We start from the raw sequence: 17,795 nt of genomic DNA, 5'->3' as shown, positions 1-17,795 counted from the left end.
TGGTGAGTGGTGGTCAATGGTCACTGTCAGTCACTGGTCACTGTCAGTCACTGTGGGTCACTGGTCAGTAGGTCAGTTAGTCGCTGGTGGTCACTGGTCACTCTCCATATCCAGCCGCTGGCCCGGCAGACGTTGGAGTACACGCCCGGGTGTCCGCACTGGTCACTGTGGGTCACTGTGGGTCACTGGTCACTGGTCAGTCAGTTGTCAGTTAGTCACTGGTGGTCACTGTCAGTCACTGGTCACTGGTCACTGTGGGTCACTGGTCACTCCCTGGTCAGTGGTCACTCTCTGGTCACTCTCCTGATCCACGCGCTGGCCCGGCAGACGTTGCTGTACACCCCTGGGTGTCCGCGCTGGTCACTGTGGGTCACTGTCAGTTATCAATTGGTCAGTCGGTCACTCTCTGGTCACTCTCTTGATCCACGCGCTGGCCCGGCACACATTGCTGTAGACCCCCGGGTGTCGGCGCTGGTCACTGTGGGTCACTGTGGGTCACTGTCGGTCACTGTGGGTCACTGTCAGTTATCAGTTGGTCAGTTGTCAGTTGGTCAGTTGGTCAGTCGGTCAGTCGGTCAGTCGGTCACTCCCTGATGACCCGCCGTATCCAGCTGCTGGCCCGGCAGACGTTGCTGTATATGCCCGGGTGTCCGCGCTGGTCACTGTGGGTCACTGTCAGTCCATCAGTTGGTCAGTCGGTCAGTTGGTCACTCTCTGATGACCCGCCGTATCCAGCCGCTGGCCCAGCACACATTGCTGTAGACCCCCAGGTGTCCACGCTGGTCACTGTGGGTCACTGGTCACTGTCAGTCACTGGTCACTGTGGGTCACTGTCAGTTGTCAGTTGGTCAGTTGTCAGTTGGTCAGTTGGTCACTCCCTGATGACCCGCCATATCCAGCCGCTGGCCCTGCACACGTTGCTGTACACGCCCGGGTGTCCGCGCTGGTCACTGTGGGTCACTGTGGGTCACTGTGGGTCACTGTGGGTCACTGTTAGTTGTCAGTTGGTCACTGGTGGTCGGTGGTCAGTTGGTCAGTTGGTCACTCCCTGATGACCCGCCGTATCCACGCGCTGGCCCGGCAGACGTTGGAGTACACCCCCGGGTGTCCGCGCTGGTCACTGTGGGTCACTGTGGGTCACTGTGGGTCACTGTCAGTTATCAGTTGGTCAGTTGTCAGTTGGTCAGTTGGTCAGTTGGTCAGTTGGTCAGTCGGTCACTGGTGGTCAGTCGGTCAGTTGGTCACTCCCTGATGACCCGCCGGATCCAGCCGCTGGCCCTGCAGACGTTGCTGTAGACCCCCGGGTGTCCGCGCTGGGCACTGTGGGTCACTGTGGGTCACTGTGGGTCACTGTCAGTCTCTGTCAGTCACTGTCGGTCGGTCAGTCGGTCAGTTGGTCAGTTGGTCAGTTGGTCACTCCCTGATGACCCGCCGTATCCAGCCGCTGACCCGGCAGACGTTGCTGTACACCCCCGGGTGGCCGCGCTGGTCACTGTGGGTCACTGTGGCTCACTGTGGGTCACTGTCAGTTGTCAGTCAGTCAGTTATCAGTTGGTCACTGGTGGTCGGTGGTCAGTTGGTCAGTTGGTCACTCCCTGATGACCCGCCGTATCCAGCCGCTGGCCCGGCACACGTTGCTGTAGACCCCCGGGTGTCCGCGCTGGTCACTGTGGGTCACTGTCAGTTGTCAGTTGGTCACTGTCAGTCACTGTGGGTCACTGGTCAGTTGGTCAGTCGGTCACTCCCTGATGACCCGCCGTATCCAGCCGCTGGCCCGGCAGACGTTGCTGTACACCCCCGGGTGTCCGCGCTGGCCGCACACGGCCATGCCCCAGGACACGACGCCCTGCAGGAAACCCCCGCACACCAACGGGCCCCCGGAGTCACCCTGCGGAGAGAGAGATGGACAGGTGAGAGAGGTGAGACAGGTGAGAGATACAGGTGAGAGAGATAGGTGAGAGAGACAGGTGAGAGAGACAGGTGAGAGAGAAACAGGTAAGAGACAGGTGAGAGAGGGACAGGTGAGACAGGTGAGAGATGGACAGGTGACAGAGAGACAGGTGAGAGAGAGGTGAGAGACACAGGTGAGACAGCTACAGGTGAGAGACAGGTGAGACAGGTGAGACCCCAGGGGACAGGTGAGACAGGTGAGAGACAGGTGAGAGACAGGTGAGAGACAGGTGAGAGATACAGGTGAGACAGGTGAGAGATGGACAGGTGAGACAGACAGGTGAGATACAGGTGAGACATGGACAGGTGAGGGACAGGTGAGAGAGAAACAGGTAAGAGACAGGTGAGAGAGAGACAGGTGAGACAGCTACAGGTGAGAGAGACAGGTGACACAGGGACAACTGAGACAGGTGAGACAGGTGAGACACAGGGACAGGTGAGACAGGTGAGAGACAGGTGAGACAGGTGAGATACAGGTGAGATACAGGTGAGAGATGGACAGGTGAGACAGACAGGTGAGATACCAGTGAGACAGCTACAGGTGAGAGAGACAGGTGACACAGGGACAGGTGAGACAGGTGAGAGAGGGACAGGTGAGAGGTGAGACAGGTGAGACAGGTGAGACATGGACAGGTGAGTCAGGTGAGAGACACAGGTGAGAAACACCTGGGGATATCTGTGGACACACTCAGGCACACCTGGGGACACATCTGGAGACACACCTGGGACACACCTGAGGGACTCACCTGTCTCACCTGGGGCACACCTGGGGCACACCTGGGACACACCTGGGGACACACCTGGGGACACACCTGGGGACACACCTCTCCTACCTGGGGGCACACCTGAGGGACTCACCTGGCAGGAGTCAACACCACCCTGGGGCACACCTGGACACACCTGGACACACCTGGGGCACACCTGGACACACCTGGGGGCACACCTGGGGCACTCACCTGGCAGGAGCCGACGCCACCCTGGGGCACACCTGGGGACACCTGAGGACTCACCTGGACACACCTGGGGACACATCTGGAGAGACACCTGGGACACACCTGGGGACTCACCTGGACACACCTGAGGCACACCTGGGCACACCTGTCCCACCTGGCACTCACCTGGCAGGAGTCGACGCCGCCCTGGGGCACACCTGCGCAGAACATGTTGCGGGTGACGGCGCTGCCGTAGGCGCGGGCGCACTGCTCGGGGCCGATGGTCTGCACCTGGGCACACTGCAGGTCCCGCGGGAGCTTGGCTGCACAGGTGGGACAGGTGGGACAGGTGAGATACAGGTGAGACAGGTGAGAGGGAAAAAAACCCCAAAATTTCCCAGATTTTCCCCATTCTGGACCTGTTCCCAGCTCCACTGTGGCTCCCAAACCTTCCTGGATCCATCCAGGTGAACACAGGTGGGACAGGTGAGCACAGGTGAGGGACAGGTGAGAGACAGGTGAGAGGGAAAACCAAAATTCCCGTTTTTGGGACCCAAAATTTCCCAGATTTTCCCCATTTTGGGCCCGTTCCCAGCTCTTGTGGAGCCCAAAACCTGCCTGGACCTGTCCAGGTGAGATAGGTGGGACAGGTGGGGGACAGGTGAGGGACAGGTGAGAGAAAAAAAAAACAAAATTCCCATTTTTGGGCACCCAAAATTTCCCAGATTTTCCCCATTTTGGGCCCATTCCCAATTTTGATGGAACCCAGACCTGTCCAGGTGAGCACAGGTGAGCACAGGTGAGCTGGGACTCCAAAATTCCCGGGATTTCCCCGTTCCAGACCCGCTCTGGGATCTGCTCAGGGCTCACCTGGCCAGGTGAGGGCGCCCCAGCTCCTTTCACACCTGGGGACACACCTGGGACACACCTGGGACACACCTGGGGACACACCTGGGGACACACCTGGGGACATTTGGGACCTCACCTGGGACACACCTGGGGACACACCTGGGGACGCACCTGGGGACGCACCTGGGGACGCACCTGGGGACGCACCTGGGGACACACCTGGGACACACCTGGGGACACCTGGGACACACCTGGGACACCTGGGGACACACCTGGGACACACCTGGGGACACACCTGAACCCTCGCCTGAGCCCTCCCACCCCCCACACCTGTGCCCAGGTACCTCCAGGTGACTTGGTGGTGCCCCAGCCGGACACACTGCAGTTCTGATTGGTGCAGGGCACCTGGGACACACCTGGGACACACCTGGGACACACCTGAGTCCTCCCAGGTAACCCCTGACCCCCCCAGGTGTGCCGAGGTACCTCCAGGTGGCTTGGTGGTGCCCCACCCGCTGACACTGCAGTTCTGGCCGGCGCGGGGACACCTGGGACACACCTGGGACACACCTGGGACACACCTGGGACACACCTGGGGACACACCTGAGCCTCACCTGTGCACTCCCACCCCCCCAGGTGTGCCCAGGTACCTCCAGGTGACTTGGTGGTGCCCCAGCCGGACACGCTGCAGTTCTGGCCGGCGCGGGGACACCTGGGGCACACCTGGGACACACCTGGGACACACCTGGGACACACCTGAGCCCTCCCAGGTAACCCCTGACCCCCCCAGGTGTGCCCAGGTACCTCCAGGTGACTTGGTGGTGCCCCAGCCGGACACGCTGCAGTTCTGGCCGGCGCGGGGACACCTGGTGGCCACGCGGATTTTCTTGACGCGCGGCCCGAAGCGCACAGGTGCGTCCAGGTGCAGCAGCATGAAGTCGTTGTCGTTGCGCCGCGGGTCGTAGCCGGGGTGCACCTGGAGGCGCGAGACGCGGCGCACCTGGCCCGTACCTGCCCGCAGCGTGTTGGTCCCGATCAGCACCTGCAGATCCCTGGGGACAGAGGGGACAGGTGAGGGGACAGGTGAGAGGGGACAGGTGAGAGGGGACAGGTGAGAGGGGACAGGTGAGAGGGGACAGGTGAGAGGGGACAGGTGAGACAGGTGAGACAGGTGAGAGGGGACAGGTGAGCACACCTGGCCCGTACCTGCCCGGAGCGTGTTGGTCCCGATCAGCACCTGCAGATCCCTGGGGACAGAGGGGACAGGTGAGGGGACAGGTGAGAGGGGACAGGTGAGAGGGGACAGGTGAGAGGGGACAGGTGAGACAGGTGAGACAGGTGAGAGGGGACAGGTGAGCACACCTGGCCCGTACCTGCCCGGAGCGTGTTGGTCCCGATCAGCACCTGCAGATCCCTGGGGACAGGTGAGACAGGTGAGAGGGGACAGGTGAGAGGGGACAGGTGAGAGGGGACAGGTGAGACAGGTGAGAGGGGACAGGTGAGACAGGTGAGAGGGGACAGGTGAGACAGGTGAGCGCACCTGGCCCGTACCTGCCCAGAGGGTGTTGGTCCCGATCAGCACCTGCAGCTCCCTGGGGGACAGGTGAGATACAGGTGGGACAAGTGAGATGGGACAGGTGAGAGGGGACAGGTGAGAGGGGACAGGTGAGAGGGGACAGGTGAGCGCACCTGGCCCGTACCTGCCTGCAGGGTTTTGGTCCCGATCAGCACCTGCAGGTCCCTGGGGGACAGGTGAGACAGGTGAGAGGGGACAGGTGAGAGGGGACAGGTGAGACAGGTGAGAGGGGACAGGTGAGACAGGTGAGAGGGGACAGGTGAGAGGGGACAGGTGGGAGGGGACAGGTGGGAGGGGACAGGTGAGACAGGTGAGAGGGGACAGGTGAGATGAGACAGGTGAGAGGGGACAGGTGAGAGGGGACAGGTGAGCGCACCTGGCCCGTACCTGCCTGCAGGGTTTTGGTCCCGATCAGCACCTGCAGGTCCCTGGGGGACAGGTGAGACAGGTGAGAGGGGACAGGTGAGAGGGGACAGGTGAGACAGGTGAGAGGGGACAGGTGAGACAGGTGAGAGGGGACAGGTGAGAGGGGACAGGTGGGAGGGGACAGGTGGGAGGGGACAGGTGAGACAGGTGAGAGGGGACAGGTGAGATGAGACAGGTGAGAGGGGACAGGTGAGAGGGGACAGGTGAGCACACCTGGCCCGTACCTGCCTGCAGGGTGTTGGTCCCGATCAGCACCTGCAGCTCCCTGGGGGACAGGTGAGATACAGGTGAGAGGGGACAGGTGAGAGGGGACAGGTGAGACAGGTGAGAGGGGACAGGTGAGACAGGTGAGAGGGGACAGGTGAGACAGGTGAGAGGGGACAGGTGTGGTAGATCTCCAGGGGACAGGTAAGAGGGGACAGGTGAGAGGGGAATAAGGGCACAGGTGAGCTGAGACAGGTGAGACAGGACAGGTGAGACAGGTGAGAGGGGACAGGTGAGCTGGGGCAGGTGAAACAGAACACCTTGGGACAGGTGAGCTGAGACAGGTGAGACAGGACAGGTGAGCTGGACCCAGTGGGGCACAGGTGGGGTGGGTGGGTGAGGTGGAAATCATGGGACAGGTGAGGTGGGACACGTGTCACCTCCCAGCCAGGTGTGCCCAGGTGTGCCCAAGTGTCCCCAGGTGTATCTCAGGTGTCCCCAGGTGTATCCCAGGTGTGTCTATCGATATCTCAGGTGTATCCCAGGTGTCCCCAGGTGTGTTTGGGGTCTCACCTGAGGGGCTGTCTGCAGTGTGCTGCTGTCAGGACCCACCTGGCCCCCACCAGGTGTGCTAGAGCTATCCCAGGTGTGTCTATCGATATCCCAGGTGTCCCCAGGTGTATTTCAGGTGTCCCCAGGTATCCCCAGGTGTCCCCAGGTATCCCCAGGTGTCCCCAGGTGTCTCACCTGAGCAGCTGTCTGCAGTGTGCGGCCGTCAGGACACACCTGGCCCCCACTAGGTGTGCTAGAGCTATCCCAGGTGTGTTTATCAATATCCCAGGTGTCCCCAGGTGTCTCACCTGAGCAGTTGCTGGCAGTGCGCGGCCGTCAGGACCCACCTGGCCCCCACCAGGTGTGCTGTAGCTATCTCAGGTGTATCCCAGGTGTGCCCAGGTGTACCCCAGGTGTGTTTATTGATATCCCAGGTGTCCCCAGGTGTCCCAGGTGTCCCCAGGTGTCTCACCTGAGGGGCTGTCTGCAGTGTGCGGCCGTCAGGACCCACCTGGCCCCCACCAGGTGTGCTAGAGCTATCCCAGGTGTGCTGTAGCTATCTCAGGTGTGTTTATTGATATCCCAGGTGTGTTTATTGATATCCCAAGTGTCCCCAGTTGTCCCCAGGTGTCCCCAGGTATCCCCAGGTGTCCCCAGGTGTCCCCAGGTGTGTTTGAGGTCTCACCTGAGCGGCTGTCTGCAGTGCGCGGCCGTCAGGACCCACCTGGCCCCCACCAGGCTCCCCCCGCACAGGATCTGTCCCCGCTTGGTCAGGGCCACCTGGAAGGGGCGCTGGGCCACCGAGCACGGCCGGCCCCCGATGATGCGCGACTCGTCCTCCTCGGGAACTGCGGGGATGGGAAAATGGGGGAAAAATGGGAAAATTGGGAAAAAGTGGTTAAAAATGGGGAGAGAATGGGGGAAAAATGGGAAAAAATGGGAGAAAAATGGGAAAAAACAGGGAGAGAATGGGAAAAAATGCAAGAAATGGGAAATGGGGAAATGGGAAAATGGGGGGAAATGGGAAAAATGGGGGAAAAATGGGAAAAAAACAGGGAATAAATGGGGGAATGGGAATAATGGGAAATGGGGAAATTGGGAAAAATGGGAAATGGGGAAAATGTGGAAAAAATGGGAAATGGGGGAATGGGAAATGGGAAAAATGGGAAATGGGAAATGGGGAAAAAACAAGGGAATGGGAAATGGAAATGGGGAAATGGGGAAAAATGGGAAATGGGGAAATTGGGGAAATGGGAAAAATTGGGAAAAATGGAAAATGGGGAAATGGGAAATGGGGAAATTGGGAATGGGGAAAATGTGGAAAAAATAGGAAATGGGGAGATGGGAAATGGGGGAATGGGAAATGGGGAAAAATGGGAAAAATGGGGGGAAAATGGGGAAACTGGGAAAAATGGGAAATGGGGAACGGGGGAAAAACGGGGGAAATGGGGAAAGAAAACGGGGAAAATGTGGGAAATTGGGAAAAATGGAAAATGGGGAAAAAACAGGAAAAACGGGGGAAAATGGGAGGAATTGGGGAAAATGGGAAATTGGGGAAAATGGGGGAATGGGGAAAAATGGGGGAAATTGGGGAAAAAATGGGGAAAAACAGGGAAAAAATGGGGGAAAAATGGGAGAAATTGGGGAAAATGGGAAATACAGGGAAAAATGGGGAAAAAATGGGGGAAAATGGGGAAAAATAATGAGGGAAAAATAATGATGGAAAAAATGGGGAAAAAAGGGGGAAAAAAATGGGGGGAATTGGGAAAAATGGGAAATGGGGAAACGGGGAAAAACGGAAAAATGGAGGGAAATCCAAGAGGAAAAGGAAAAATTTTTCATTTTGGGTCCGAAATTGCAGCAGAAAAACCCAAACCGCCCAGAAACGCCGATTTGGGATTTTGGGGGAATTTTTTGGGGTTGGGCTGGATCCAGGTGGGGTCAGGTGAACCCCTCACCTGAACCGGCCAATCAGGTGTCCCGGAAGTGGTGACGTCATCGACATCATCCTCACCTGGTGACGTCATCGACATTATCCTCACCTGGGTGGGGTCAGGTGAGGTGGGTGGGTCAGGGTCTCACCTGGGTGGGGTCAGGGTCCCTCACCTGCCCAGGTGAGCTGGGTGGGGTCAGGGTCTCTCAGCTCACCTGGGTGGGTCAGGGTCTCACCTGGGTGGGTCAGGGTCTCACCTGGGTGGGGTCAGGGTCTCTCAGCTCACCTGGGTGGGGTCAGGGTCTCACCTGCCCAGGTAAGGTGGGTGGGGTCAGCATCCCTCACCTGCCCAGGTGAGCTGGGTGGGGTCAGGGCCCCTCACCTGGGTGGGTCAGGGTCCCTCACCTGCCCAGGTGAGCTGGGTGGGGTCAGGGTCTCTCATCTCACCTGGGTGGGTCAGGGTCTCTCACCTGGGTGGGGTCAGGGTCTCACCTGCCCAGGTGAGGTGGGTGGGTCAGGGCCCCTCACCTGCTCAGGTGAGCTGGGTGGGTCAGGGTCTCTCACCTGGCCAGGTGAGCTGGGTGGGGTCAGGGTCTCACCTGCCCAGGTGAGCTGGGTGGGGTCAGGGTCTCACCTGGGTGGGGTCAGTGTCCCTCACCTGCCCAGGTGAGCTGGGTGGGTCAGGGTCTCTCATCTCACCTGGGTGAGGTCAGGGTCTCACCTGCCCAGGTGAGGTGGGTGGGTCAGCGTCCCTCACCTGCCCAGGTGAGCTGGGTGGATCAGGGTCTCACCTGGCCAGGTGAGCTGGGTGGGTCAGGGTCTCTCATCTCACCTGGGTGGGGTCAGGGTCCCTCACCTGCCCAGGTGAGCTGGGTGGGGTCAGGGTCTCTCAGCTCACCTGGGTGGGGTCAGCATCCCTCACCTGCCCAGGTGAGCTGGGTGGGTCAGGGTCTCTCATCTCACCTGGGTGGGTCAGGGTCTCACCTGCCCAGGTGAGCTGGGTGGGTCAGAGTCCCTCACCTGCCCAGGTGAGCTGGGTGGGGTCAGGGCCCCTCACCTGCCCAGGTGAGCTGGGTGGGGTCAGGGTCTCACCTGGGTGGGTCAGGGTCTCACCTGCCCAGGTGGGTCAGCGTCCCTCACCTGCCCAGGTGAGCTGGGTGGGGTCAGGGTCTCACCTGCCCAGGTGAGCTGGGTGGGGTCAGGGTCTCTCAGCTCACCTGGGTGGGGTCAGGGCCCCTCACCTGCCCAGGTGAGCTGGGTGGGTCAGCGTCCCTCACCTGCCCAGGTGAGCTGGGTGGGGTCAGGGTCTCTCAGCTCACCTGGGTGGGGTCAGGGCCCCTCACCTGCCCAGGTGAGCTGGGTGGGGTCAGGGCCCCTCACCTGCCCAGGTGAGCAGCACCTGAGGCGCTGGCAGTGCCCGAGCGGCTCCAGGTGGAATCCGGACGTTCCGGCCCCGCCAGGTGGGCAAAGGACGAGGAATGGGGGGCCGGGGGGGCTGGGGTCACCTGGGGTCACTTGGACCCTGTGGCCACCTTGACCACAACCCCGTTGTCCTTGGGACCACCTGGACTTGTGGCCACATTGAGAGTGACCACCTGAACCTGGCTGTGGCCACCTTGACCGTCTTGAGAGTGACCACCTGAAACTGTGGCCACCTTGGTTATGGTCACCCTGTGACCACCTGGGCCCTGTGACCACCTTGAGAGTGACCACCTGAACCTGGCTCTGTGGCCACCTTGACCATCTTGAGAGTGACCCACTGGCCCTGTGGCCACCTTGGTTATGGTCACCATGGTCAACCTGTGACCACCTGGACCTGTGGCCACCTTGGCCGTGGTCACCCAGACACTGTGACCACCTCAGCTGTGGCCACCTGGACTTCATGACCACCTTGATCCCATGTCCACCACAACCACCTGGACCTTGTGACCACCTGGACACTGTGGCCACCTGGACACTGTGGTCACCTTGACCATAACCACTTTAAGAGTGACCACTTGGGCTTTATGACCACCTGGACCCTGTGATCACTGTGAGAGTGACCACCCTGACCTGCAACCACCTTGAGAGTGACCATCTGGACACTGTGACCACCTTGACCATGACCACCTCGAGACTGACTACCTGGACCTGGTGATCACCTGGATATTAGGGCCACTTTGACCACCTTGAGAGTGACCACCTTGAGAGTGACCACCTTGATCCCTTGTCTACCTGGACCCGTGACCACCTGACCCCATGACCACCTGGATTTCATGACTGCCTTGAGAGTGGCCACCCAGACATTGTGACCACCAGGTCCCCATGACCACCTTGATCTGTGACCATCTGAATGCTGTGACCACCTTGAGAGTGACCACCTGGACACTGTGACCACCTTGAGAGTGACCGCCTGGCCCCATGACCAGCTGGACACTGTGACCACCTGGACACTGTGACCACCTTGGCCATGGTCACCATGGTCAACCTGTCACCACCTGGGCCCTTTGACCACCTTGACCTGTGACCACCTGAATCTGTGGCCACCTTGGCTTTGTGACCACCTGAACACCGTGACCACCTTGAAAGTGACCACCTGGACTTCATGACCACCTTGAGAGTGACCACCTGGACTTCATGACCACCTTGAGAGTGACCACCCGTGCCCCATGACCACCTGACCCCGTGACCACCCGGACATTATGACCACCTTGAGAGTGACCACCTGGTCCTGTGACCACCTTGAGAGTGACCACCTGGGCCCTGTGACCATCTTGATCCTGAGACCGCCTTGATCCTGTGACTGCCTTGAGAGTGACCACCTTGATCCTGAGACCACCTGGCCTCCATGACCACCCGGACCTTATGATCATCTTGAGAGTGACCACCTTGATCCTGTGACCACCTTGAGAGTGACCACCTGAGCCCTGTGACCACCTTGACTTCATGACCACCTTGAGAGTGACCACCTGAACACTGTGACCACCTGAACCCTGTGACCACCTTGAGAGTGACCACTGGACCCTGTGACCTCTAGGTCCCCATGACCACCTTGAGAGTGACCACCTGGACCTCATGACCACCTTGAGAGTGACCACCTGACCCCATGACCACCTGAACTCTGGGACCACCTGGACCCTGTGACCACCTTGAGAGTGACCACCTGGACCTCATGACCACCTTGAGAGTGACCACCTGGATCCCATGACCATCTTGAGAGTGACCACTTGGACCCTGTGACCACCAGGTCCCCATGACCACCCGGACTTCATGACCACCTTGAGAGTGACCACCCAGAGAGTGACCACCTTGAGAGTGACCACCCAGGCATTGTGACCACCTGGACTTCATGACCACCTCGAGAGTGACCACTTGGACCCTGTGACCACTAGGTCCCCATGACCACCTCGAGAGTGACCACCTGGACCCTGTGACCACCTTGAGAGTGACCACCCAGGCATTGTGACCACCAGGTCCCCATGACCACCTGAACCCCATGACCACCTGGACCCTGTGACCACCTTGAGAGTGACCACCTGATTCCCATGACCACCTTGAGAGTGACCACCCAGGCATTGCGAACACTAGGTCCCCGTGACCACCTTGTCCCCGTGACCACCTGAACCTCAGGACCACTTTGAGAGTGACCACCTGGACATCGTGACCACCTGATACCCACGATCACCTTGATCTGTGACCACCTTGAGAGTGACCACTTGGACCCTGTGACCACCAGGTCCCCATGACCACCCGGACTTCATGACCACCTTGAGAGTGACCACCTGGACATTGTGACCACCTTGAGAGTGACCACCAGGTCCCCATGACCACCTTGATCTGTGACCACCTGAACCCCATGACCACCTGGACCTCATGACCACCTTGAGAGTGACCACCTTGAGAGTGACCACCTTGAGAGTGACCACCTTGAGAGTGACCACCTGGACCTCATGACCACCTTAAGAGTGACCACCTTGGCCATGGTCACCATGGTCACCCTGTGACCACCTGGTCCCATGACCACCTTGACCCTGTGACCACCTGGATTTCATGACCACCTTGAGAGTGACCACCTGAACTCTGTGACCACCTGAACCCTGTGAGCACCTTGAAAGTGACCACTTGAACTCCATGACCACCTTGATCCTGTGACCACCTGGACTTCATGACCACCTTGAGAGTGACCACTTGGACATTGTGACCACCAGGTCCCCATGACCACCTTGATCTGTGACCACCTTGAGAGTGTCCATCTGAACTCTGTGACCACCTGGACATTGTGACCACCTGGACTTCATGACCACCTTGAGAGTGACCACCTGAACCCCATGACCACCTTGAGAGTGACCACCTGATTCCCATGACCACCTTGAGAGTGACCACCCAGGCATTGCAACCACCAGGTCCCCGTGACCACCTTGTCCCTGTGACCACCTGAACCTCATGACCACTTTGAGAGTGACCACCTGGACATTGTGACCACCTGATACCCACGATCACCTTGATCTGTGACCACCTTGAGAGTGACCACCTGATTCCCATGACCACCAGGACTTCATGACCTCCTTGACCCCATGACCACCTGAACTTGTGACCACCTGGTCCCGTGACCACCTGGACCCCGTGACCCCCTGGAGGTCACGACCCCTCTCCCCGGTTTCCACCCACCCTCCCCCTCCCCCTCCTCCTCCGCTGTGTCCCAACCGCGATTGGGACATCGGAATGGACTGGTGGGACTGGTTTGGACTGGTGGGGATCTCCGGAGCCTCCCGGGCCTGGAATCCGGCCCTGGAGCCGCCTCCCACGGCCCCAGCCCGGAATTTGGGGGGACAAATCCTGGATTTGGGGTTTGGGGGCTGGAATCGCTGGGAATTCTCCCACCAAAATTGGGAATTTATCCCTGAGAGGGTTTGGGATTTCTCCCACCAAATTTGGGAATTTATTCCTGAGAGGGTTTGGGAATTCTCCCATCAAATTTGGGAATTTATTCCTGAGAGGGTTTGGGAATTCATCCCTGAGAGAGTTTGGGAATTCCTGGATTTGCCCAGATTTGGGTTCAGATGTGAAGTTTTGGTTGGAAAATCCCCAGGAATTCCATTCAGATTCCCGTTTGGGAATTCTCCAAAACCCCAAAACTGCTTTTCCAAAAAAAAAAAAACTTAAAAAAAAAAAAAAAGAAAGAAAATTTCCTTCTGGATCCCATTTGGGAAATTCTCCAAAACCCCAAAACCGCTTTTCCAAAAAAAAAGAAAAAAAAATTTTAAAAAAAATTTAAAAAATTTTTAAAAATTCCCAGAGATTCCAGGGAAGAGGAGGAGGAGGGAGAGCAGGAATTCTGCAATTTCTGATATTCCCAAATTCCTGAAATTCCCAGGACAATTCCCAAGTGTCACTCACGTTCCTGGCTGCCGTTCCCGGTGCCCTGAGCCCGCGCCGGGGTCAGGAGGAGAAGGAGGAGGAGGGGGATGGAGCCGAAGGCTCCGGGTCCATGGGGAGCCATTCCTGGGGAAAAAAAATCGGGAATGAAGGGGTTAAAGGGGTGGGACCCCCCCGGGTTATTCCCGCGGGATCCGGGGGGGATTTGGGGGGATTTTTGGGATCCAGGTGGGATCTGGGGGGAATTTTGGGGGGGATTTTGGGATCCAGGTGGGATCCAGGTGGAATTTTCAGAGGATTTTGGGGGATCTAGGTGGGATTTGGGGATCCAGGAAGGATCCAGGGGGGATTTTTTTGGGAGGATTTTGGGATCCAGGTGAGATCCAGGTGGGATTTTGGGATCCAGATGGGATTTTTGGGGGGGATTTGGGATCCAGGGGGTATCCAGGTGGAATTTTTGGAGGATTTTGGGGGATTCAGGTGGGATTTGGGAGGGATTTTGGGGATCCAGGTGAGATCCAGGTGGGATTTGGGGGAGATTTTGAGATCCAGGTGGGATTTGGGGGGAATTTTGGGATCCTGATGGGATTTTTGGGGATCCAGGTGAGATCCAGGTGGGATTTTGGGATCCAGGTGGGATTTTTGGGGGGGATTTTGGGGGGTTCAGGTAGGATTTGGGAATCCAGGTGGGATTTTCGGAGGATTTTGGGATCCAGGGGGGGTCCAGAGGGGGTTTTGGAATCCAGGTGGGATTTTTTGGGAGGATTTTGGGATCCAGGGGGGATCCAGGTGAGATTTTGGGGGATCCAGGTGAGATCCAGGGGGGATTTTGGGATCCAGGTGGGATTTTTTGAGGATTTGGGGGGGGTCCAGGTGGGATTTGGGGGGAATTTTGGGATCCAGGTGAGATCCAGGGGGGATTTCAGGAGGGTTTTGGGATCCAGGGGGGGATCCAGGTGGAATTTTCGGAGGATTTTGGGGGGGTCCAGGTGGGATTTGGGGGAGATTTTGGGATCCAGGTGAGATCCAGGTGGAATTTCAGGATCCAGGTGGGATCCAGGTAGGATTTGGGAATCCAGGGGGGATTTCAAGAGGATTTGGGGGGATCCAGGTGGGATTTTGGGAGGATCCAGGTGGGATTTGGGAGGGATTTTGGGATCCTGGTGAGATCCAGGTGGGATTTGGGAATCCAGGGGGGATTTCAAGAGGATTTTGGGGGATCCAGAGGGTATCCAGGTGGAATTTTCGGAGGATTTTGGGATGCAGGTGGGATTTTTTGGGGGGATTTTGGGATCCAGGTGGGATTTGGGAATCCAGGTGGGATTTTGGGGAGGATCCAGATGGGATCCAGGTGCAATTTTGAGGGGATCCAGGTGGAGTTTTAGGAGGATTTTGGAAAGAATCCACGTGGAATTTTGGGAACGACCCAGGTGAGATCCAGGTGGGATTTTGAGGGGATCCAGGAGGAATTTTGGGGAGATCCAGGTGAGATTTTGGGAAGGATCCAGGAGGAATTTTGAGGGGATCCAGGTGGGATTTTGAGGAGATCCAGGTGGGATTTTTTGCCCTCTTGGATCCTCCCGCCGGATTTGGGAGTTCGGGATTTCGGGAATCACCAACCCCACCCCCCCCCCCCCCCCCCCCCCCCCTCCCCACCAAAACAAATCCCAGGAATTCCGTGGGAATTTAAAAAAAAAAAAAAAAAAGGGGATGGGAGCCTTGGAAATCCCGGGATTCACCTGGAGCGGACTCACCTGAGCCAGGGCCGGGCCGGGCAGGATCCGGGACGAGCCGAGCCGGGATTATTTATGGGGATGGGCGGGGGGGGGGGATGGGCGGGGGGTGGGGGAGGGGAGGTGACTCAGGAGCCGTGGGAGGATCCCCCGGGAGGATCCCACGGGACCGGGCGGGGGCGGGGGGGGACAGACCCGGCTTTGATGGGACCGCGGAAACGCGCGGGGAGACGCCCCTGGGCCTGGCCCTGAGCCCGGTCCCGGTCCTAAAGCCGGTCCTAAAGCCGGTCCTGAGCCTGGTCCTGATCCTGGGTCTGGTCCTGAGCCTGGTCCTGGTTCTGATCCTGGTCCTGAGTCCAGTCCTGCTCCTAAACCCGGTCCTAAACCCGGTCCTGAGCCCGGTTCTAGTCCTGGGTCTGGTCCTGAGCCCGGTTCTAGGTTCTGATCCTGATCCTGAGCCCGGTCTTGAGTCTGGTCCTGAACCGGGTCCTGAACCTGGTCCTGGTTCTGATCCTGAGCCCGGTTCTAGCCCTGGGTCTGGTCCTGAGCCTGATCCTGAGCCCGGTCCTGAGCCCGGTTCTAGTCCTGGGTCTGGTCCTGGTCCTGGTCCTGAGCCTGGTCCTGGTCCTGGGTCTGGTCCTGAGCCTGGTCCTGAGCCTGGTCCTGAGCCCGGTCCTGGTCCTGGTTCTGATCCTGAGCGCGGTTCTAGTCCTGGGTCTGGTCCTGAGCCCGGTCCTGGTCCTGAGCCCGGTCCTGAGCCCGGCCCTGAGCCCGGTCCTGATCCTGGTCCTGAGCCCGGTTCTGAGCCTGGTCCTAGTCCTGGGTCTGGTCCTGAGCCTGGTCCTGAGCCTGGTCCTGATCCTGGGTCTGGTCCTGAGCCTGGTCCTGGGTCTGGTCCTGAGCCCGGTTCTAGTCACGGGTCTGGTCCTGACCCTGGTCCTGAGCTTGGTCCTGAGTCCGGTCCTGAGCCTGGTCCTAATCTTGATCCCACTCCTGGTCCTGATCTTGATCCCAGTTCAGATGCTGAACCCGGTCCTGAGCCTGAGTCTGGTCCTGAGCCCGGTTCTAGGTTCTGATCCTGAGCCCGGTCTTGAGTCTGGTCCTGAACCGGGTCCTGAACCTGGTCCTGGTTCTGATCCTGATCCTGAGCCCGGTTCTAGCCCTGGGTCTGGTCCTGAGCCTGATCCTGAGCCCGGTCCTGAGCCCGGTTCTAGTCCTGGGTCTGGTCCTGAGCCTGGTCCTGAGCCTGGTCCTGGTCCTGGGTCTGGTCCTGAGCCTGGTCCTGAGCCTGGTCCTGAGCCCGGTCCTGGTCCTGGTTCTGATCCTGAGCGCGGTTCTAGTCCTGGGTCTGGTCCTGAGCCCGGTCCTGGTCCTGAGCCCGGTCCTGAGCCCGGCCCTGAGCCCGGTCCTGATCCTGGTCCTGAGCCCGGTTCTGAGCCTGGTCCTAGTCCTGGGTCTGGTCCTGAGCCTGGTCCTGAGCCTGGTCCTGATCCTGGGTCTGGTCCTGAGCCTGGTCCTGGGTCTGGTCCTGAGCCCGGTTCTAGTCACGGGTCTGGTCCTGACCCTGGTCCTGAGCTTGGTCCTGAGTCCGGTCCTGAGCCTGGTCCTAATCTTGATCCCACTCCTGGTCCTGATCTTGATCCCAGTTCAGATGCTGAACCCGGTCCTGAGCCTGAGCCTGAACCCGGTCCTGAGCCCGGTCCAGATTCTGATCCTGATCCTGATCCCAATCCTGATCCTGATCCCGGTCCTGATCCTGGGCCTGGTTCTGATCCTGATCCTGACCCGGTCCTGATGTCAATCCTGCTCCTGCTCCTGATCCCAATCCTGATCCTGGTCCTGAACCTGATCCCACTGCTGATCCTGATCCAGATCTCAATCCCACTCCCGATCCTGATCCCCATCCCAGTCCTGATCCCGGTCCAGGTTCTAATCCTGATCCCAATCCTGATCCTGATCCTGGGTCTAGGCCTGATCCTGATCCTGAACCTGATCCCAATCCTGACCCGATCCTGATCCCAATCCTGATCCTGATCCCACTCAGAGCCAATCCTGATCCTGATCCTGATCCCAATTGCGATCCCGATCCCAGGCCTGGGCCTGGTCGCCGTCCTGATCCTGGTTCTGATTTTGGTCCTGGTTCTGATCCTGATCCCAATTGCGATCCCGATCCCAGGCCTGGGCCTGGTCGCCGTCCTGATCCTGGTTCTGATTTTGGTCCTGGTTCTGATCCTGATCCTGGGCCTGATCCCAATCCCAGTCCTGATCCTGATCCCAGTCCTGA

General features: G+C 58.9%; 1 protein-coding gene across 1 annotated transcript; it reads right to left on the bottom strand.

Moving 5' to 3' along the window:
- Window positions 1-1,689: 1,689 nt before the first annotated feature.
- On the bottom strand, window positions 1,690-15,599 carry LOC117011360 (kallikrein-14-like). The gene is made up of 7 exons (XM_033086722.1): window positions 15,533-15,599; window positions 13,800-13,904; window positions 7,176-7,338; window positions 4,599-4,784; window positions 4,383-4,444; window positions 3,069-3,205; window positions 1,690-1,888 (listed from the first exon to the last, which is right to left on the bottom strand). The coding sequence occupies exons 2-7, from the start codon at window positions 13,900-13,902 to the stop codon at window positions 1,739-1,741; spliced, it is 801 nt and encodes a 266-aa protein (XP_032942613.1). The 5' UTR covers window positions 13,903-13,904; window positions 15,533-15,599; the 3' UTR covers window positions 1,690-1,738.
- Between the last annotated feature and the right edge of the window lie 2,196 nt (window positions 15,600-17,795).

This window comes from Catharus ustulatus, unplaced genomic scaffold (assembly GCF_009819885.2).
Source record: "Catharus ustulatus isolate bCatUst1 unplaced genomic scaffold, bCatUst1.pri.v2 scaffold_119_arrow_ctg1, whole genome shotgun sequence".
Lineage (NCBI taxonomy): Eukaryota > Metazoa > Chordata > Aves > Passeriformes > Turdidae > Catharus > Catharus ustulatus.
This window is presented reverse-complemented; position numbering and strand designations above follow the sequence as displayed.

Excerpts from the sequence above, each read along its gene's own strand:
- LOC117011360 (XM_033086722.1), bottom strand. The coding sequence starts at position 13,902 with ATGGCTCCCCATGGACCCGGAGCCTTCGGCTCCATCCCCCTCCTCCTC. Across the intron at positions 7,339-13,799 it reads CGGGAACGGCAGCCAGGAAC|TTCCCGAGGAGGACGAGTCG; the intron begins GTGAGTGACACT and ends CCATCCCCGCAG. Across the intron at positions 4,785-7,175 it reads CACTGCAGACAGCCGCTCAG|GGATCTGCAGGTGCTGATCG; the intron begins GTGAGACCTCAA and ends CTCTGTCCCCAG.